The sequence below is a fragment of the Hirundo rustica genome, chromosome 3 (genome assembly GCF_015227805.2).
Source record: "Hirundo rustica isolate bHirRus1 chromosome 3, bHirRus1.pri.v3, whole genome shotgun sequence".
In the NCBI taxonomy this organism is placed as follows: domain Eukaryota; kingdom Metazoa; phylum Chordata; class Aves; order Passeriformes; family Hirundinidae; genus Hirundo; species Hirundo rustica.
The window spans coordinates 12,911,550-12,933,965 of record NC_053452.1 but is presented as its reverse complement, the minus strand read 5'-3'; the positions used below and the strand labels follow the sequence as shown (position 1 = coordinate 12,933,965).

The window sequence follows — 22,416 nt, the reverse complement described above, 5'->3', positions numbered from 1 at the left end:
AGTCTCATCTGGAGCTGGGAGGCATGCATGAGAGCTGTACAGAAATGCCCCAGCCTTCCTGCGGTGCAAAACTTCATTGCTTTGGGATGCCAAGCAGCCCCACCACCTGCCCAGCATGCACACACTATTTTCTGTTGGAATAAACAGGTCAAAATCAAGTGGGCAGAGCCTGGAGGGAGATTTTTATCTGCAATTTACAGAGAACAGATCTCTTATTTCTGCAAGTATTATTTCCAAGCTAATAACTTCTGGGGTGGCAAAGACACAAGTGAGGCTTCTGCAAAGCAAGCTAGAAGTGACCTCCAGAGGGGGAAAAAAAACCCCGGATATGTGCTCTAGTTTTGCATATTTAAGGTAGTCATGTGGGAGAGAATGGTTAGTTTTCTTTTATTTCTTTTAACCAGTTTGTACTTTTGCTCTGATGCTTTTTTTTGGTTGTTTTTTTTCTGCACTAAGAATTCACATCTTTGCTTAGTCAGGATTTGTGATGGTTGAAGAACAACTGTAAAGGCAACACAGGAACAGCTTCTAAAAAAGCAAAAGTGACTACATGAATATGAATACATATTCATCCATATTTACACCACTGAAAGTAATGATGGCTTGCCTTCACACTCTGATTCTGAATATGAAAGTGGTTGGAAATTCAATTGTTTGTCCAATCACCGAAATCCAATTTCTAACTTTTCAGGCTGTAAGCTACATAAAAATATTCTAATGTGAAGCAATTGCAAATTAGAATAAAAAAGGTGCACATTTGGCATTTCACCATGGCAGGGGGTAGGAAGTTAAAGTATCTTCAGAGACCAACAGCCAAATGGAACTGCAGCAAATAGTGATGCAAAGCAAGATTATCTTTGAATCAGAAAACTAGTCATGGAGAAGTATCTACATAGAGGAGCATCTGTATGGATTTCAACATATGCTTTGGGTTGCAAGCACACAAAGATGGAAAGCAAACAATCACACCAATGGAAACTATTTCCAAGACAACCACTGGGCTAGCACTGATCAAAGACATTTTCTGCATTAACATCAAAAGCTGCACCTCATTTTTAAGCTGCACCTCATTTTTAAGCTGCACCTCATTTCTGCACTCGTGGACAGAGGGGTAGGATCAGCATGTGTGCCTTTTCTGCACTGCAGGACTCTTCTGTACCTGGAATGAGCTGTGGATGTGTAAATAACCTGCCTAAGACATAGCACTGTGTCTTGGAGACATGGCATGTTCCTCCTTCAGAAGGAACAGATCCTTTTGTCAGCAGCTGTTAAAACACACAAGTAAAGGTGGTTAAAGTGAGGCAGCCAGACCCAGTTACATGCCTTTTCATTCCAGGATCTCAAGGCCTTCCTTCAGGGAAAGTACAGTGTGAGGAGGGGGCAGCTGAAGTGTCCCATGGGATGAGATAGGAGGAAGAAGCATCCTGTCACCAGGGGAAGGCTGAGCTAGGGGGAAAACTGCAGCTCCCTAACTAGTGCAGAGTAGAAAAGCAGCACAAGTATTTCCCTCTCTCAAAACACAGGCTTATGACCAGCCCTGCCCACAAGTGCCCTGCAGGACTCCGAGGGAAGCTGCCCATCCCCTCATTATTATTTCAAGCATTACTGAGAACAAAACTCCGGGAATTGCATCAAAGGGAGGACTGGCTCTCATCACTACAGCTTTTAATGGCTGAGCAGGCACAGGTATGGGTTCCTCCAGCTGGGAGAGTGACGATCAACACCCACTTCCCTGTGCTCGAAGAGATTAACTAACGCCAGTACAGTAATTACAAATATGTACTTTTGTAAAAGAGCAGAATTTGACCTTATATAAGAACAAATAAAGTTCCCAGAGTGTTTGTTTCTGCACAGATTCCTACGTGTACTGGATGACTTCTAAAGAAACTGCTGGGGTGCACACACCTTTACAGCAAACACACATTCAGTGGCACAGGTAATACAAAGTATAAAAACTCTCCTTTCTTCTTCCTTCACTCCCTAATCCAGTGGTCACATCAAACAAGGGGTATAAAGTACTCTCAAAATTAAGCCAAAAATTAATAAATCATTGGGATTGGAACCCAAAGGGGTGCTCTAGTCCAACGTCCAAGCACACCCTGAAATATTAAGTTAGTATACCAAAGAGAGGATATTTTTATTGATAAACATCATATTGTCTTAGTGTAATGTCTGACACATTATTAAATCAATTGACAAAACATTTAAAGTAATTAATTCTAATAAAACTTTTTGCTATTCCATAGACAATAGTGCTATGAATTTTGTTCATAGTATAACACATTTAAAACACAGAAATACAAGTTTCTAATTTCATAGGTTACCAGCAAATAGAGAAAAATGCATGCTTTCATTTCTGTTAGATTTTTAACTTACACAGGCAAGTGGAATAGCTATGCATAAAGATTACTCTACAGTAAGTTGTAAAACATACAGAAAGGCTGACCTTATAACACTTGTACAAGTATGACAAAACCATTGCAACTCATTTCAAAAAGTAACATGTTTTGTCTGTGGCTCCACCATTTTAACTCTTTTGAGCTGACTTAATACCTATTTTGAGTAGTACTACTAGAAACCACTGTTTGTTTTGCTTTCTGGCTGGTTGTAAAGGAATATACATTATATGTACATTTGCACTCAGTTCCACCTACATTTTCTTTCTTATGATTAGAAGCATCACAGAATTGCCCAGAGATAAGGGACCCAGACAGTGTTGTTTGATCCCCAATCAAACAAAAAGTGCCCCTATCAGTCACTTTTATTGCTGTGCTTCCTGCAGCTTGGATGCTGTGACTGTATCAGAAAGCGGAGACCTCACCACGCCCACAACGCACAGACTGGCATGGTCTCAGCTCTCTGTTTTAGAACAAGACACGGCAGGGATCACATTCAGCAGCCTAAGACTTCAGCAAGAGTACAAACCCAAATTTTCCATTATAGCTCCATGAAATTATCAGATCTTGAACAGCTGACTGCTGGGCCCTGAAATGATTTAAACACCCACCACAGACAGAGTGCTGGCCCTGGGGCTGTCCCCACATGGCTTGGTGATGCCAGGCTGACCATGAGTGCTGAGCTTGGCTGCCTTTAGCTTGGCACCATGTACGCACATCAGTTTGGGCTTGGCTTGGAAAAAACACTGGAAGGGGCTCAAACTTGCACAGCACACTTGAGGATTAACAGGTCTCTCTGCTCATCTTTTTGTTATGTGGAATCCTAATTTACCTGAGTCTCAATTCTCATTGCCAGGCCTGTACTGGAGTGCTCAGCAGAAGTGCCCCTTCCATTGCTTGTCACACATCCACATTTGGGCCCAGGAGAAGCGCCACTCCTGCCCTCCCACACATCTCACTGGCTGAAGCTCTGAAGCTCTGATGAATGCACCAGCAAGAGGAACACCCAAACCATCACCAGACCTTGCCAGGAGGGTTCATATTGCACAGGCCTTAGCAGAAAAATCAAACAGAAAAAAAACCAAACCCAAAACCAAATCCCCCAGATCATTCTAAACATCTTCCTAGTAGGGTTTCAGTCTTAAAAGCAAAGATTCGATGCAAGGATGAAGGTAACATTCCATTAGTAATTACTCACACAAATACTGCCTGCATAGTAGGGATTCTCAGCTTTACAAGGGGGGACAGTGAAGTCAATCACACTGCTCCTCAAGGGAACGCTAACTAAAATTTATCCCTAAATCTTAATGCACTGCAAAGTTCACTGCACACTAGTGAACTCAGGTACACAGACTGCAACTGGCACACCTGTGCAGCCAGGATGAGAGTCGGAGACGTTGGGTTAAGCATCTCTCTCCCTTCTCCCTCAGAAAGGGACAAAGAACTTCTCACCTTTCCTGATCAAAGACCAAGGGTTGCAAAGATCAAGTAGCATCCAGGAAAATCTTCATGTAAATCTGACTCCTGTAAATCTCGCCAGTATCTAAATTACAGACAACATTTGTGATGCCACACTATTTTTGCTTGCACTTGCTCTCCAGTGGTGCTGCATGATTAGAGATTCTCACTTTGTGTTCTTTGTTTCTGGCACCCATTAAAAAAAAAAAAAAAAACATTGCTTCAGAACGAAGTTACTACACAAACATCTTGCTTTGGCTTCTTTCAAATACCTGTTGTGGTTCAATCTCTGTGCTTTCTCACTTCACCTATGAGCAATTTCACAAGGCAGTTCCATGATACAGAAATGCATGTTACACTCAGAGGTCCTGATCAGCAGTGAGAAACATGAGAGAAAAAGGTTGTTTCTGAGAAATAAGGATGAATAACTCAGCTGAGCTCTATGCTTGACAGAATATAGGAGCTCACTCTGCAAAACTTGAACATTACACAAACCTTCATGAAAGACTGAGGCTGTACTTTGTGCAATCAGCCTTTATCTTCCATTTTTCTTTCCTGATCTAAAATTCCCCCATGTCTTTAAAAGCAGGCAAAATAAAGTCCCCTCCAATACATAGTCTGTAAAAGGACTCCCTTGTTGCTGTTGTATTTTCCCCCTGTAAGCCCTACTGTATCCCCACTGACAGCGATGATGATGATTCTTCTACACTGGAGATCTGCTGACCCCCCTGAAACCAAACCAGTGTGGTGAAAATAGGGGAGTGTTGTGTTTGTGAGTGGCGGGACCATTTTTACTGCAGGATTTCAAGGTGGGAGGTCCTTGCCTGCTGTAAATGGGAACAACTTTGTCATAAAGCTGGGACAATAAATGTTGGCTTCCCCTGAGCATTAGCTGGCACATGACACCTGGTTTAGGGGGATCTTCACATTTAACCAGAGCCAATCACTTACTGTTGAAAAGAGCTGGGGAAAAGAAGCCAAAGGAAGATTACTTCCTTAATGAAAAGGGGGAACAAAAAACCTCTAAAAAGAATAATAAAATCTACTTGTGGGTAGCTTATGAAATATGAGTTTTGGTTATTGCAAATTGTACCTCATGATAGTATTGCAAGTATTAAAAGTGCAAGGAGTATTTACTATTTACATATTTCTGCTCTTATAAATTAGCTGCAGAATCATCTTTGGATCTCTCAGCATTTCTCAGCTCCTCTACTAACAGAAGTTACAAGAACCATTTGAGAAGGTCTCACCTCTTTTTGTGGCCACTTAAAAGGATGGAATGATGCTTTAAATAACTTTGTCTGCTTGGCCCCTCATCCAGGGAAACCTAGCTTTAGGAGGGGACCAAAATTAGGTTCCTAAATCTTCTCCCAGCATGTGGAAATGTTTTCTTGAACCAGGATAAATAAATAAATAAAATGCATAAATACTGCAGTGCAGAACTTTCTGACCTCCTCAATGTCATGCACGTGCTCTTCCCCCCCCCCCCCCCCCGCCCCAAAGCTGACTATATTCAGTGTGCAGTGCCTGATTATCACAGCGGCTTGGGGCGCTTTCCAGGCAGGCAGCTTGTGCTGCTTGGAGTCAGGTGCTCGGAGGCTAGTGTGCCAAGCAATGATCTCTTTGCATTTTTCTCCCCTCAGCTTACTGGATGAAAGCCTACACACTATTTGTGCTAGTCCAGTGCATTAATTCTGTGTTGGAGAAAGCAGGATGTGGGTCAGCCTTCAAAGCCAGAGGGATGCAGCTTATGAGAAAGTGGAAGCAAAATTCTGAATCCTGGCAACACAAGGAGCAAGATAAAATAAAGAAGCAAAGTGGGTGGCTGCTGGGTGTACAGGGATGTCTGTCCCTGGGAGAGATTTCACGGAATGTCCCAACATTTATACGGGCTCCATCCAAAGTCCTCCTGTGACACAGCATCTGCTACCCAATATCTGCCTCTACACATGTAAAGAGAACAAGAGAACCCTTGTTCCCTCTCCTGCTCAGCCAAAAGCAACCCTGACCAGCACTAAGGAAAGACTTGGTCCTCAGGGAAACACATGCTCCTGCTTTGAAAAAGGAGCAAGTGTAATCCCAGGCTGGCAGCAGTAACCAGTAGCCAAGGGGCCTGTGCTACAGCAGCCCCCTCCACTCCTGACAGGACAAAATGTTCAGCAACAGGCATCGCTCCTCCAGGAACCCAAGGTCTCGCTTTGCTTGTCAGGCACACAAATAGAAAACCTCAGCAAAAAATGCTCAGCACTGGAGCGGATCTGTAACCAACTACAAACATCCTCACAGGGTCAGGCATACAGTAGTGTGCTTTTCCTCAGCTGGCAATAAAAATATTATGTTGAATTGCTACTGTAAAATTGTCATGTTGACTTTTAGCACCATTGAAATCCTACCTGGCAAAGATTACAATGACAAGATTTCTGTCAGGTTGGTCTGGTGTGGAGGGTTTCAAACTCATTCTGCAAGTGTATTAGAAAAACAGAAATCTATCTAAAAAAGACCACAATAAAGTCATTTTTGCTACATAAATACATTTAAAAATATGTTGCTTTAAACGTTTTAGGCTTTTTTTAGAAGCCTTCCTGAAATTAGGTGTTCCTATGCAAACTTGGGTAACTTGGCCTAGATGTCAGACTGTTTCAGGCCAGCAAATAATCGATTTTATAGCAAATTTACATTCTCAGGGCACAACGAAACGGACTGCCATTTCTTATCCTATTGCTTTCCCAGAAATAAAGTGAACTTCTCCAAAAGGCACGGATCAAGTCCTCGCTGGCACTTGATTCTGCAGATTCAGCCAGACAAGTACAAGCAGTTTGGGCAGAAGTAGATGCTTTTTGGAACTGTGCTTCAGATTTGAGGCCACTAAGTGCTAACAGAGTATTCATGTAAATTCCCTTAAAGGTGCTTGGTCTTATCAATTAATAGTCATTTATATATTCAGGTAAGAAAATAAAAAGGTCACTCACCAAAAAAAATGCATTGTCCCCATCCCTTCTAGGACTCACTGCTACAAACACATCACTGACCCTACAAAAGTCACAGGGGTTCTGCCCCCGATTTCACAAAGGTCAGATTTCACTCAAGTCCCTGAATACTGAAAACTCTCTTCCTGAAACTAAGCTTTGCATTCTGCTTGGCATATCCATTCAGCACACTCACTCTGCAACTCCTTAAATCTGAAGTGGCTGGGATCTTTTCAATATTCAAATTTCCACTGCTTTCCTTAAAACCATGGCTTTCAACTGATTCAGTTAAAGTTGTATCAACCTAAACCAGACATTTTTACCAGGATTTAAGTATCTTTTAGACTAACATGCAGTGACTGCTGATCAAAAGAAACTTTGAAAGTACAAGGCAGAATTAAATTCAGGCAAGCATGGTCCACTGAGATTGATTTTTAAAATATATTTTTAAACAAGTGTAAAGCTCCAGTGGTGCAACTTTGAAATAGACAAACCTCGCACTATTCCATCTCTGTGAACTTTATTGAAAGGATTAGGATTTCCAAAAAATCTTAACATAAGAAACATTTGTCAATCTGCAGAAAGCTATGGGTTTCTAAAAAGTTATTCAACAACACTGAATGTACATTTTATCTCACAAGTATCAACTGAAAAAGGCATATAAAAATCCCTGTTCTGACAGCAGGGTATTAAATGTTACCTTCAGGTTGCTCCACCTGCCTTGAACGTTGTTTTTTCTAAAACTTGACTTCTGTTCTGCATGATTTGTTTTGTCAAGAAAAAAACCCAGTCCTGCACCTCGTTCTCCAAAAGCAACACCATCACAAATCCAAAGCTAATCAACTGATTTAAGTGACACAGCTGAGGACAGAGAGCTGGAAACCAAGCATGCAAGTGGCATCACAGCAAAACCAACAAATTATGCAAGTGAAAATCTCCCATTTCATATTGGTGTTCCTATCACAGAAAAAGTCTGTTAAAAAGAGCAGCACATGAAAAACAAATTTTTTTTAAAAAAAGGGGAAAAAAAGGCAAGTAAAAAATTCACTTTTGGTAGGGACAAAAGCAGTTTTCCCAGCACATCTTAAGACCATCTCTTACCATACCCTCTCTATCATTCTGCCTTTGAACCACTGTCAAAGGAAGGCCATCCATATCCATGTCAAGCAGATCTGAAGCCAGCCAAGGATCACATATTTAAGTCAAAGTCAAAACTGCAGCAAGGCCTCTCCATGGAGGAAAAGGCTCTTTAATTTCCCTTTGAAGTACTCATTGAAGATCATCTGAAATTTCCAAGAATGGGAACAGAAACTGTTGACTGGTCCAAGAACCAGAGCAGCCTCAGACACGAAGGTGACCCTTGCTTTCAGAAGATGAAAACTGCAAATGAATCACAGTCACACTGAAAATACCAAACACAACTCAGCTTCCCCAGTGGCTCCCTGCAGCCCCTCAGCCCCAACCCTCAGAGCACCTCAGCTCCCTCCCTCCCCCAAAGCAGCCACCCCCAGCCCAGTGGCTGTGCCAGCCTGGCTGGCCCCTGAGGCCCTGTATCCAGTGATGGCTCGCAGCTCGAGCAGCCACAGGCACAGCAGAGCCTCCCTCCCATGAGGACACTGAAGCCAGGCACTGGCTGTCCTCCAGAGTCTGACCATGGGAGGGGAGAACTCCCTGGGAGGAGGGAACTCCTGGGAGACTCAGTCCTCTGCCAGGCTCAGTAAAGCTCCAAGTATGCCCTGCATCGGAATAGAATTGTCCACACCACTTTTGAAAACAGTGTACAGGAAAGATGCCAAAAATTGCCATTTTTTTCCTCTGAGGCCTTCTACACAGGCTGTGACTGTGCTACAAACATGAGAGGCATGCTCTCTCCTGGCACACTCAGCTGGTCTGCTCTATTCTAAACCAGTCCCAGACCTGACGATTTAGCTGCAAATCATCAGCACATCTAGCAGGAACCATCACTCTAGGATGTGCTTATCGAGCCATCTATAGCACAGGTAATGGCAGTTCAAAGTACCTTTTGTTTCTGCTTAGAACAAGCTACTTGCAGAACATTCTGGCAACACACACAAGTATCAAAGCAAGGTATTTCAGGTTTTACACACAACATAAAACTACAATTACTACAGTATTTAGTGCACACCAGTAGGAAAAGTTCCTAAAAAATACTTGTGCAGTTTTTGTGCCATGGGATAGGTAATGGCTATTTCGCAGAAATAGATCCAACTGGCTCCATTGGAGCAGCAGTATAAATATTCAAAATAGAAGAAATAATAGGCTCTGATATGAAACTTCTTTTTTTCCTTCCCCTTATCAGCAAGGACACACTCTGCTTAGGAGCAACTGCATCTTGCTATGAAGTGGAGCTGCAGGTTTGTGGGGTGGCTTTAGTGACGTGCCACATTGCTGCAAACATCATTTGACTTAAGTAAGTATTTTAGGCATTTTAGTGGCTATTAATATTATTATTCATCTCATTAATAACAACAAAAGAAACAAAAACCCAACAACAGGAAGGTACAGTGGGCTTCCTAACACAACGGGATGTCTCACGAGCACAGGTACGAGAAGGCTGCTCAAACCTCAGCTGCAGAGCTCAACAAGCACCAACACAATTGCTTTCCAGTATGAAAACTGGTGATGCAGGGAGGTCATCCATTTTCTCTGCTGTCTGTCCCTGGACCCTTTCCTTCTTCTTACCAGGGATCCACTGGCACACGTTGCCGGAGCAAGGCCAGTAGGACATGGGGTTTTCCACAGGATTTCGCTGCCATGCACAGTCCAAGAGCTGCCAGTGCCTCCACGTGTTTGGTGTAACAAACAAAGAAAACCAGCTGCTGAGCTGAAGGGAAACCATGGGGTGTAAATATTTTCACTTACAACATTTTGCCCAAAGAAAATCTGATTGAAAAAATCAATTCCAAAAGTGCAAATGAAGTAAACGCTGGCTTTTTGTCTGTGAACAGGATGTGGCTCTCTTCTTTTTTCTTTTAAACTAGAGCTCTTTCTTTTCCTGCTGTAGTTTATTGTTTGGTGTTTCAGGATTTTTTCCTTTCTTTCTGTTATGCAGGGTTTGCTGTACCTTTACTATTATTTGCCACTGTTCGTACCATAGACAAAAACATTCACCTAGCTGGCAGTCTCTTAATACATTTCATAGCAGAACATACACAAGAGGAAAAAACATATCAAATGGATCAGAAGTGATCAGTGCTAAAGTAAATACAAGAGCTATAGTGGCAAAAACCCACAGTATCAATACAAAAAAATGAAGCAGTGATGGTGTTTTTCAGGGGTAGAATCCGCCTGCATATTAATACAGAATTATACAAAATCGAGCAGGGTTATTGGAACAATGAATAGCTAAACTTTCACAATAACTTAAGATCTGTGAGCAAGTCTTCACTTAAGATATTCCACATTTTAAAACATTCCATCTCCGTCTGTGCCTTCCTCCCTCCCAAAAGGAGGGGTGATGAATCCACATGATCTGTTATCAGGTAAGTTCAACTGCTTAAGATGACAAATATCTGGCCAGGTCCAGTGTATTCTTTAAAGAATGGCAAATTATGACTTCAGCAACCATGTGCAAAATATGCCTCTTTCTTCTTAAAGAAAACAGTGTCTGTAACTCATTTAGAAAAGTTTTCATGTGTACTTACGTCCTTCTCAGAGCAAATAAGACATGAACAATTGAATCCCCCCAAAACAAGAAATCTGATGAAGCAGAGAAAGTTCTGACCCTCCATTTCCACATGCAGACCATTAAAAACCAGGACACCTCTTGGTAGCCCTCCTGGGCTGGCAATCAAACTATTGCTTAGAAATAACAAACACCCAAGTAATAAAACTCCAACATTCATAGTAAAATGGTAGCAGTGTTTAACCTTTGAATCCACTTTTAGCTTGCTTTAACAAACCTATACAAAGTTAACTATTTATAGTAAAATATCATCAGTTTTTTTCCTTGACAATCTTCTTTTATCCATTCTTATGCTGAAAACCTTGAATTGCATTTCCATTTTACACTGTTCTGTGGCCTGTGGATTGTTACAGGAGACCCAGCACTCAGAAGGAGAAGATGCAAGAGAGGACGTTAATCTCTGGCAAGTAAAAAAACCCAACAAAAACAATACCCCCAACCAACAAAAAAAACCTGCAAACCCCAAACTAAAAGCTAAAAACAATCAAAAAACATTCCCCACAACCAAAAAAATTTCCCATGATTCTCCTTGAAAGTCAACCTCCATACGACGTACCCTCTTCTGCATTGTAGCAATAGTCTTAAGTCATAAATTAATTAGTCTTCCATCAAATAACTTAAAAAAAGAAGGAATTGTAGGAGACCAGTTTTTACTAGCTTAATGCTAGTTAGCAGCCAGTTCATCTTGAGTCCCAGTCACACTGTTCAAAAACTGAGCTAGGAAATCACATGGATGTTGAAAAAAACTCTTCACATCGATGAAGTTCCAGGTTGTGGGGGCCAGGGAGAGTACAAACCTAGATGGGGCCATGGGTCCTACAAACAGTGAACAGGATATAGGTCACGACTTGGAGGTGCACTGCATCCAGGAGATGCCAGCCGTGGCTTGTATTGCACAGGTAAAAAGGAATCTCCTCCCAACAGTCTGCCACCTGTGTTAGTGATCTCTGCACATTGGCAAGTTCACAAAAGTGAAAACATTGAATTCTGTCATGATGGAGAAACACAGGAAGATGCCGTAAAGGGAAAGGCACACACACCCTAGCTTCTTATCCAGTTTCCATTTGTTCATGTGGACACCAAAAACCTACAATAAACACAGAGTAAGCCACCACAGCAGGAACATTTTGAATAAAGTGGTAAATCCCCTCCTCAGCTACAGGAGCCAAAAGAGGGCTGTCCCCTTACTAATGGTTAGTTAGAAGCAATCACAAACTGCACTAAATGAGCTGAAAACCACAGCTCGAGTAAATCAGAGCAGCAGTCACAGAAGCCACCCTGACTTACGTTACCTCACCTTAGGTTTCTGCAGTCAATTTCATTTTGGCAAGAACAATCCCATTTAATTCAATCAGAAATGGATTTAAAGGCCAAGTTTGGTTTGTTTTGTTTTTTTTAACTCAAAATGCTTCATATGCTCCTCTGCATCTCAATCTAGAACCACACAGTCTGAGACTGCTTGACTTTGCATAGTTGCTCCCACCAAAGATTTAAGTCTTGTGTATGTGGGAACTGTGGGAATTGTGTTGATGTGCATTGCAAAGGATGACCCGCAATCTCAAGATCTGGAAGATGTCACATCATTCCCCTAATACCATTTCTGGGAAAGGTCAGGGAACACCAAGTATTGATTTCAACAGAAACATTGTCAGGCACTGTTTTTTCTGGACTGTGTTGTATTTCAGAAGGATCCTGGAGAGGGCCAAGCAAGCTGCTCAGCATTTTGTCTGCTTGTCTCACAGGACAATGGATCTCATCATGCATCAAGGGACCTGCTTCAGCTCTAGCATAGGAATATCGAATGATCACTAATAACTCTCCCAGGCTCCTCCCATAGAAAACACACAGGCAGGAGTGCCATCCTGTGGGAGTGACAGCTCCTGCAAAGAGCCAGATCAAGGTCTTCGGAAGCTTTCAACAGCAGGGAGCACCCCTATCCCATAACAACAGACTTTGCACCCACTATTTCAGCTGGAGGTGAGAAAGGAGCAGGTGAAGAAAATGTCTACAAAAACCCCTCTTTTGGAAAAAACGAATAAAAGACTATATACATACTGTGACAAAAACTGATGCCAGCAGGAGACCAACAGAATAGATAAGTCCTCTGCTGTTTAACCGAATCTGTAAAAGAAGGAAGTTTATCAAACCATCTCACAATTTCAAACAATATTTCTCTCTGCTTATATTTCTACAATCCCAAACTGCTGAGCTGCTAAACAGTGACTTGCAAGTGGTAAATGCCAAGTCAGACCATTACATTGCAGATGGTACATTTGCCTACTCTCTATTTTGCCAAAGAAAGACTCTTATTAGAGGAGCATCCTTAGGACCTGATGGCATTTCACAGTGTTTCACTTCTACATGAGCTTTGCCACCCCTTGTACTATTATATCATGACATTTTTTAACTCCTATATGAGTCCTGTAAGAATAAACAGAGGAAAGGAAATTTTGCATTCAGTCACCAATTAATGCTTCACAGTGGGGGAAAATAAACAAGGACATGCACAAGCACATGATTTCTTCTCTACTCTCCCCTTATTTCTTCCCTAGTCTTACTCCTCTTGGTGAAGGGAACAAGTCAGTAATCTCAAAACCAGAGCCTCAGGTGCTGAAAAATTGTCTGTATCAATGCATCATGGCACACTAACACAGGCTGGACCTGATTTAGCACTGAGGCAGATCAGACAAGGAGATAACTTACTGCCTGCAGGGCTGTGTACCAGGCTCATCACAAGCTCTGGTGCAGCTGTTTCCATGGCAGAACCCCAGTAACAGTCACTGTCCAAGAGAAGAACCGAGATACAGGTCCACAAAGCTGGGAAGCCATTAAATGGCCACTTTTAGAGGCTTTGAGTCTAACCTAAAGAACTTGCCTGCATCTTTAAGGGCCAAATACTTTTTAAGACATGATTTTTGTGAGACATAAACCTAACCTCACAAAGGAAGACTCCAGGGTGTAAGGCCATCTCTCCAATCCTGTTCTTCAGCTAAGACCAGACTTCTCCTTGGCTTCCTATCCTTCTCTTGGGGAACTTAATCATTACCCTTTTGGGCATTTTTATATCACCTCAAACAGCATCACCTCCAGCATCAGGGGACCACTCAGTGGAGTCTCTCAAGGCACTTCTCCAGGAGCTACTGTGTGGAGGGGACACCCTTCTAGGGAAGGTTGACTTCTCAGTGCTCTCATCCTTCTAGTTAGATTATAAAGAATGCAATTTGCTAGAAAAGTGGGTAATGCTAATATGACAAGCAGCACTACAATTTTAAGAATGCAGAAATGCTGATACACTTGTATCATTTTGCACCACAGCTAGGAAATCCTTTTCACCCCACTTTGCTGCTAAATCCAGAATAATGATTTAGGTTCACTCCCCAGGGACCACTGAGGGGAGAGTCTGCCTTTAAGAGTCAGAAAGGATGATCAATCCTGACACTTGGAAACTCTGAGCCTGCATTGCACTCCATGCACCCAGGATCTTCTAAGCCAATCCATGCTGCCTGAGCTTTGCTGTTCCCTTCACACATGTTAAAATACCAGATCACACAAACGGCACATTTTCCTTCCCTAATGATTCTTGACACCATAAAGAAGGCTACAGCCATGATGATCATTTTGTCTGAAAGGTGCTGGAGGATTTCTTTAGGATGAACATGCTGTAAGGGTATGGATGGATAGCAGGACCATTACATTCCTATGGCTACTACATGTTAAATACAATATTCTCATCAGACTGCTCAAATAAATGGAGGGTTTGGATTGCTTCAGGGCATGAAGACTGATTTGGGGACTGTCTGCATAACTGAAGATGAAAAATGTCATTACACTGCTAATGTATACTTCAGAGATGGACCAGTCCACTCTGCTTCAGTCATTTCTGTGCATCCACTCCCCCTCTCTTGCTTCCACCCATCAGAATAGCCCACATGTAACAGCTAATCTGTATTTCCATTATTATAAAGTGCAAAAAAGCCCTACACTAACTCTGTGTACTAAAACTAAAATACACATTTAAAGCCACCTTCCCTGCTATCCGAAATGAAGAGCATCTGGCTAGGAAGGAGATACTATTTTACAATAAATTCCTGTCTGGATTTTGGTCAGGAACTTTGTTTGACCAGTGCCACTATCTGTAAAGACTGTCAGTATAAAATGTATCAACTGGAAAGGGATCTACAGGAAAAGGAAGGAAATGAAGAAGATGGAATTATTTTAGCATAGAAAATGTCTGAATTCAACCTAAAGTGCAGATGCGCTTCTCAGTTACAACTTCATCCTCCATAAAACAGCAGAGCATTCCAAAGGTCTCTGTGTCTAATTTGCTGAGGACAGTGCTTTGAAAGAAAGGTGTTCGAGGCTGCTTTCTTCAGACTATCTGCAAGGCTCTTCCTTGGAGGTCATTTAGGGGAATAAAAGATGCTATTGGGGATAATTCAAAAGCAGAAAAGGCATGCTAATTATTTAAAGCAGCTTTATCAATGTGAGAACCACACACATCATGCTATTCCTATGTGGACCAAGCAAATGTGGCAACCCCTTCAGCAGTGTGAGCCCCAAGTTCCCCTTGCAGGGTTACTACACCAAAACACTGAATTTCACTCCAGGTTAACAGTTCTCAGCTTGGTTTAACCAGCCACATTCCTTACCAGGTATCTAGCCCTGCTCCCACTGCTGGGCAAAGCAGAGAGCTAAAAATTAACCTAAATAACAAGGATGTTCCTGGCAGCCCCGCCACATTTTTTAACAGGCATCTGTCTACTTCAGAAAGTGACCCTACAGAACCATGGGTGGTTTTTATACAGTGTTGCTGAGTGGTTTTGAAAGAGTGAAATCTAAACGGTGGAATCCCCACAGTTCATGCATGCCTTGCTCCTCTCACTGTATTTCTCTGTTTACCTGGAAGATCCTTCCACTCTCCCCATGTGCCAGAGGGTGCTGAGGTGAGCTTGGCCACTTGTGCCAATCGAGCTATGCCTCGTGCAGGCCCCTGACCAAACCCTGCAGTACTCCCTGCAAGCCAAATCCATGGGAATGTTGGTGTGCACAGGGTATCTCCACAGCACTGCAAGTCCAGTTCATTTGGAATTACACCAGGCACCCATCTATGGAATCCACCTCCCAGTCATCCCAGGGACAAGTGTGCTTTGCGAACAGGCTTACATCAATGTGCACTTGTTCCAACTGTCCTTCTGTTGTCTCCTGTTTGCTTCTCAATTGTTTTATAGCCGTTTTCACATGTGGTTTCTGTCCCTTGTTTGCCTGCTCCATGGCAAGGAAGTGCCAAGCATACATATCCTCCTGAGTCTCAGTAGAAGCATCTGGAATTCTTCACACCTCTTCCAGTACTTTGAGCTCACCAGCAACATTTTTTTACTCAGTTGTACTTTTTCTTTCAGAAATTCCAGCTGTGATGTGTATCTAGTTCAGCCAAATGAGTTTCCTGACAAACCCTTTCTTTTCCTGAATTTGACTTTGGACTACCTGCTGCTGTTTCACAAATTTCCCATCAGTCTACAGCTCTGAACATACAGATTTAACTGATTCCACTCCTCTGGTAATCATCAGCCCATTTCTTATCATGACTTTTAACTATGAGCATAGAAGCCCAGAAGACTGAATTTTGAAACAAAAACTTAAGAAAAATGTGTCCTCAATCTGTCAAATTAGGGCAGAAATCAGTTAAACAGCCCTCTCATGGGACGAGTGGCATTTCCTGCAAGAGGCAGAGGAATACATTTCCTTGGGATATGTGAAAATGTCCAAATTCAGAGAAAACAAGGGCAGCTAAACATTCAAAACTCACAGTAAGGGAGGAGATAATTTCAGGTTTTGGCAAAGACCAGGAAAAGAGTTTCAGCTGGAGTCATCTTAATTGTATAAGGAAAAGCCCAGTCCCCTGCTCATTTAAGAATAGAAAATGCCTCTTCCCCAAGAGAAAACTGTCTGCAGAAGGAGCACTCCCTCATGCTGCAAGGAGGAAAAATCAATATTCCCAAACTCCCCTTTGAGGACTGGCTTGTGTATAGGGGCTGAAGCAAGGCAGAAGAATGCTATTTTGGCTGATTATGCACAGAAGGTTTGCATGTTCACAGTCTCCTCTGTCAGATTTTGAGGGGGGCCACCTCTCTGCTACTTGTGCAGCAAATGCAAAATGGCTGCCATCAGCTCCAGCCATTCCCATGCTGCTGTGGCAACCAAGGCTGAAGCTAAACAGCAGAGGAAAAACAATGGAAATAAAACTTATTCTATTCTTAAGTTCTTTTGTGGCAGCTGCTTAAGGGAAAACAAGGAGCTACTGCCAAAACCCAAACTGGTTTTGCTTTAGGGCCCAAATATGACAGAAATTACCCCAGTAAGGAACAAGGACTATGCTTTGTTTCTAGTCCCTCTGCTGAAAAAGCTGTAGGTCTTCCGTATTTCTGAGTATCCTTCTCCTTCAGTGTCATTGCCTGGCAGTGGAAATTCAGTCTAAATCCTGCATTCCCAAGGTCTTGCCATGAGACAACAGTCTCAGCAAACTGGAACTTCAGATATTCCAGCGTGTTTAAATGGAATTTCCTTCTTAAACCTGTTTTTAGACTCCTAAGAAAGTGTCCCTGTTTTGCTCTGTATCACAAAATTCGCTTTCCAGAGGGTACATATCTTCAGTGCTGCACGCAGCCACTCAGGGTATCATGCAGGAGATGGAAGAGCTACGGCTGGAGAGAACTCCCATAATGCTAGGAGGTTTGGTAGGCACACTTTTGCCCTACTACAGTATAATCATCCCAACAATCTCTTTGCCATGAAGCCAGGGAGCCAGCTTTGTCCTAATATACCATTCACCCTAGTGCCTTGGAATTAAACCAGTGAAAATCAACTGGTCAGTGAGGAGCAAAGCAGCGATGCTTCCAATCTCCATGCATGCTTTGCAAGTATTTGCTTCCCTCTGGATTTTCTGATGCCTAAATATGATTGCACTGGGATTATTCCTGCTGCCTCAAAATGCTTGTTTGCATGGAAGGAATGTCACGTCTCTCAGACTTTTAATGTAGTCAAATTTTGCTGGAACTGGCTGAAGTTATTAGGCAGAGGAGCAAATTGGACTGACATGATTACAACTCCCAAATGCTGATGTGATCAAATAAACCTGGTTCTTTATCCTTAGGCTAAAATTCCTGTTCTCTAAAATACTGCTGGATGATGTCTGCTTTACATGCAAAAAAATATTCCAGAGGGAAGCAACTGGATGGGAAGATATAGAGCAAACATCCCTCCACTCTGCATATGCCAGGTGCACTGGGGAAGGATGCTTACTGGATTAGAGAGTCAGCAGTGTGTCCAGGACTTGATGCTGGAAGAGAGGAGAAAGTGAACTCTGTCAAAGGACTCACAAAGTCCAGAGGGATGCTGCTTTTCCTCCAAAAGCCCTGCTGGCCTGACAGATTAGCTGTGTACATAACAGAAGGCCAGACCTGCTGCAGGAGGGTGGCCAAGTGAGCAGTGGCGATGGGAGCTCCAGTGGGAAGCACAGAGAAAGGCAGAATTAGTACCTGGACATTAATGAGGGCTCAGAAACAAGGACCCCTAAAATAATAAACATATGGTTGGGTTAAAGACTTGTCATTGTAAAAATGCCAAGAGATCCAGTGTGGAAAGTTTAATCCTGAACAGATCTGCCTTTTGATGGGAAAATGGTCAGTGGCTGGGTCCAAGACAGGAATTCTGGATCTGACACTTGAGCTGGAGGCAAAGGGTGAGGCACTTGCAATATAACCACATCCTAGGGGAAAATGTTTCCTTTAAAGCAGGAACACAGAAGGAAAACCTCTTTCTCTAAACCAGGTGACAGATGCTTTCAAGATGCAGCCTGAGAATCATGAGATGGTTTTCCTTTCCCTTCTTGTAACAAGGAAGAAGAATAAAATAAATACTAAGCTGAAGCACCCACTGACAATGGGGCTGGGGAAGGGGCAGACAAAAGAAAGGCACTCCATCAAAATGTGATTTAGCAAACCACCACTAGGACGTGTCTCCAGAGATTCACAGCTTACTTCCAGTTCTGCCACTCACCTACTGTGACTCCACCAAGCCCATTCGTCTCTCTGACAGGTCCCCCTCTCACTCTTTTCCTGACTCATTTTGTTAGATCACAAAGTTGCCTTTTCCTCCCTCAGACACTATTCCATGGAGCAGGCTTGTTTATATAAGTCCCAATCCCACGTGAAGCAACTTCATTGAATGACTGGGGAAGCACCAAATGCCCATGATCACAGGGTGCCAGGCTGCCCCACACGCATTCACACACAGCATCAAGGAGAAGAAAATCTTCTTTTCTGCACAGTAACATGGCAGAACTCTTTACACCAGGATTAACAGGGAGCAAAATCTGTTCACAGGGGATTCTGAGGCAGGCAGTCTGGAACAATATATATGTACAGATTTTATGGATATATGAGATATTAGAGATATTAGTATGATATTAAGAGATATAACACGCTCCGGAGAAAGCCCTCAGTGTTTAGAATCCCAGAAAAGAAAGGCTGGAGGGGCTGCTAGAAGGCTATTCTACATTAAAGTTTACCTTTAAAGACATAGCTTCTACAGAAATTATTACAGCTTGTTTATTAAAATGTGTTTACTTTCAGCAGGAGCTTAACTTTGCCACAGTCCACTTAACCTTGAACATTCTAGGGAGGCAATCACGGATTTGGATCACAACACCAAAGTAACCATGATCAAGGCAAGCCCTTTTGGTCATCTATACATCTTTCCCTGCCTCTGCATTCAAGTCAGGGGCATCAAGACCACTTTGAGGAGCTCCCCTGTTGGAGGAGATACTACAGAAACACATTCGGGTCCTGCCAAACACCAAAGAAGCAGTACTAAATCCTGTACTATTAGCTCAGAAATCACCTAGTGCTTCTGACTCACAGTGATATTCAGAGGACAACCAGGCTGGCCTCAGCCCTCAAACCCCAGTGCAGTTAGCAGGGCCTGCTCAGGCAAGCAGCCCAAGGCTCAGCCTGACAGACCTTCAGAAGTGGAGCTCCATGTCTGCTGCCCCTCTGACCTGGGTGCCAAGGGACGATGGCCATACTCCTGGAATAACAACCAGCATCTTGGAGTTCCAGGCCTGTCACCAAGGTACACCTGAATCAGCTAATGCCAGCCTTTGCTGGCAACTTAGTAATACTTCAAAAACTAATTACTGATAACAGGGTGGTGAAAGGGGGCTTGCTCTGTTTTAAAGTCCAATTACCCGAGGATTTGGAGAGAAATCCAGGAACAGCAAGTGAAAACTGAGGAAACTCTTTTGCTAATTGTGGGGCTGTTTCCAAGACTCCCTTTTCCAACCATGTGATGACACTGTACAATGGATATTTTGGGTGTGCAAAACAGTAGTGATACTGTTACACCTCCATGAAAGCTGGCTGCTTCTGTTCAGCCTTGTTTTCATCCTTTTTCACAAAGATATAGATGAACTACAGATAAATTGCTCATTAAAGAAAGGGATTTTATTCCTACAGCACTGCTTCTTTGTGGCACTCCTATATTCAAGAAGAGGGAAGATCTGAGGAACTAAAGGCTGGTCAGCCTGACCCTGATCCCTGGGAAAATGATGGAGCACATGATCTTGGGAACCACTTCTAAATACACAAATGACAAGACATGTAGATTTATGGAGAGGAAATCTTATTGACCGTGCCTGACAGCCGTGTGTGAAAAGGGGGACTTGCTCGGTGAGGGGAGTGCAACAGATACTGTTTATGTTGACTTTAGCAAGGCTTCTGGCACTCTCTCAAACATCCTCAGGGACAAACAGAGGAAGAACAGCCTAGATAAGGGGACAGCAGAATGGCCTGATAACCAGCTGAAACACTGTGCTCCAAGCTCAGCTGGGGACCAGTCATTAGGGCCTTACCCCAGGGGTCAGGACTGCTTAGTGTCTTTTTTAATGAACTGGATGATGGGAAGTGAGCAGGCTCAGCAAGTTCACAGCCCATACAAAACCAGGGAAGGTGGCTGATGCTCTGGAGGGCTGTGCTGCCATACAGGAGTTGGATAGGCTGGACAAATATGCAGGCAGCAAACTCATTGACATCCACAAATGGAAATGAAAAGCTCTGCATTTGGGAAGGAATAACTCCACATATCAGCATGGGGCTGACCAGCTGGAAAGCAGCTTGGCCAAGAAAGACCTGTTAATCCTGGTGGACAGCAAGCTGAAGTCAACAATGCACCCCAGTGGTATGGAGCACCAACATCAACCCAGGCTACATCAGGAGAAGTGTTGCCAGCAGGGAGAGGAAGATGATCCTTCTGTGCTGACATTTGGAGTGCTTGGTCCAGTTCTGGGCTCCTCAACACAAGGAAGATATGGAATTCTTGGAGCAAGTCCAGTGAAGGACCACAAGGAAGATTTAAGAGATGGCAGTATCTGACATACAGAGAGGCTGAAGGAACTGTGACTGTTCAGCCTACAGAAGAGAAGATTCATGGAGATCTTTGAAATGTGCATAAATACCTGATGGAAGATGACAGAGAAGGTGCAGCCAGACTCTTTTGAGGGATATCCATTGAAAGGACAAGAGGAACCACACAATCTTAAATACAGAAATCCTATAATAATATAAGAATGCTTTTGACTGTGAGAGTGGTTAAGTAACAAAGCAGGCTGCCAAGAGCAGCTGTGCAGACTCCACCCTTGGAGGTACTCAAGACCCAACAGGACAAGGTTCTAAGCATTCTGCTCTAGCTGACCCAGCTTTGAGCAGAGGGCTGGGGACTAGACAGTTCTGTCATTCTCCTGCCTTTCAACTTTGCACTCACTCAGTGACTGCATTCAACAGTCTTCCCTCTGTCCTACACTGCTGTCTGAGTGGTGTCCAGGTAACAGCAACAGCCACAGCAAATTCCCTCTAGAACTCTGTGGCATCTCCTGCTTTTCCTTCTCAGAAGGAACCTTGCAGCAGCTCTAGGGCAGGGCTTGGCTCTTTTTTCTCTTGGGAAGTAAAGGGTGAGTTCATTCGTGTTGGGAAGTTTTGTCTTAAACAGGAAAGCTCTGCAGTTTCCTGCTGATGGTCATGCTCTGAAACATCCAATTATTTAACAGTTTCCTTCACTTTCCAGTGTGCTAACAGTTTAGTAATGCCAGAATTTTTCCTAGCAAAAGCCCTATGGATTTCATCTATATTTTATATTTCACCTGTGTGTTTATCCCCTCTGCCTTATTAAAAACAGGGTCATAGACTTGGAATTACTTGGAACTGGACAGAGTCATTACTTGGAATATATTCAAGAGTATGAAAATCCAGTGCAATCTAATAAGCTAGCTTATTTCAGCACAGACTTCTGTCTTCAAGGAAGAAATTGAAGTATTTGGATGGGAAATGTCCAGTGACAATTAATTTCTACTTCTCCCATATGGTAACAGAAAATATTACCTGTTTTTTCAAATAAAATCCACAGAAATTTTGACTTTTATTTTTTCCTAGATAGAGCCAACTTATTAAAAATAAAATAATAAATAAATAATGTGAACAAATGTGGGACTTACGTATGATCCGTAATTCACTGCTAGGGTCTGCAAAGCCCATGGAAGGCCTAGGCCAATTAAAATATCAAAAACATTGCTTCCGATGGAGTTGGACACAGCCATATCCCCCATACCTACAGAAATGGAAACCATATACACTCAGACATGTCTCAGAAAAGTCTTGCTGCTTTAATCTGAGGCAATCCAGGCAATTTCCACTGATTATGGCCAAGATTTATGGAAGATGCCCCTCATTCCCTCCCTTCCCTTTGCCACCCCCATCATACAAGGCCAACAGGCTTCAAGGGGCTTAATCCACCTTCCAGAATCATCTGAGAATTCCCCTCCACTAATCCTCTGCTGCTGAGG

The 22,416-nt window shown here is 42.9% G+C and overlaps 2 protein-coding genes across 8 annotated transcripts in view; both read right to left on the bottom strand.

The window, feature by feature from the left end:
* The window catches only part of RIN2 (Ras and Rab interactor 2), an 88,268-nt gene extending 78,619 nt beyond the window's left edge, over positions 1-9,649 (bottom strand). The window contains exon 1 of the mRNA XM_040059919.1: positions 9,524-9,649. The gene's annotated coding sequence lies outside the window, so the exon portion shown is untranslated. The remainder of the gene's footprint in view (positions 1-9,523) is intronic.
* A 1,811-nt stretch (positions 9,650-11,460) lies between these two features.
* Positions 11,461-22,416, bottom strand: part of SLC24A3 (solute carrier family 24 member 3) — a 141,052-nt gene continuing 130,096 nt past the window's right edge. For 6 of the 7 annotated variants that reach the window (XM_040059922.2, XM_040059923.2, XM_040059927.2 and 3 more), the window contains 3 exons: positions 22,069-22,181; positions 12,582-12,647; positions 11,461-11,613 (listed from right to left, as the gene is read on the bottom strand). In XM_040059922.2, coding sequence (XP_039915856.1) covers positions 11,464-11,613; positions 12,582-12,647; positions 22,069-22,181 — 329 coding nt within the window. In that variant the 3' untranslated portion in view covers positions 11,461-11,463. Of the gene's footprint in view, positions 11,614-12,579; positions 12,648-22,068; positions 22,182-22,416 lie in introns of those variants that run through there. The other variant, XR_005700170.2, reaches the window with a different exon arrangement.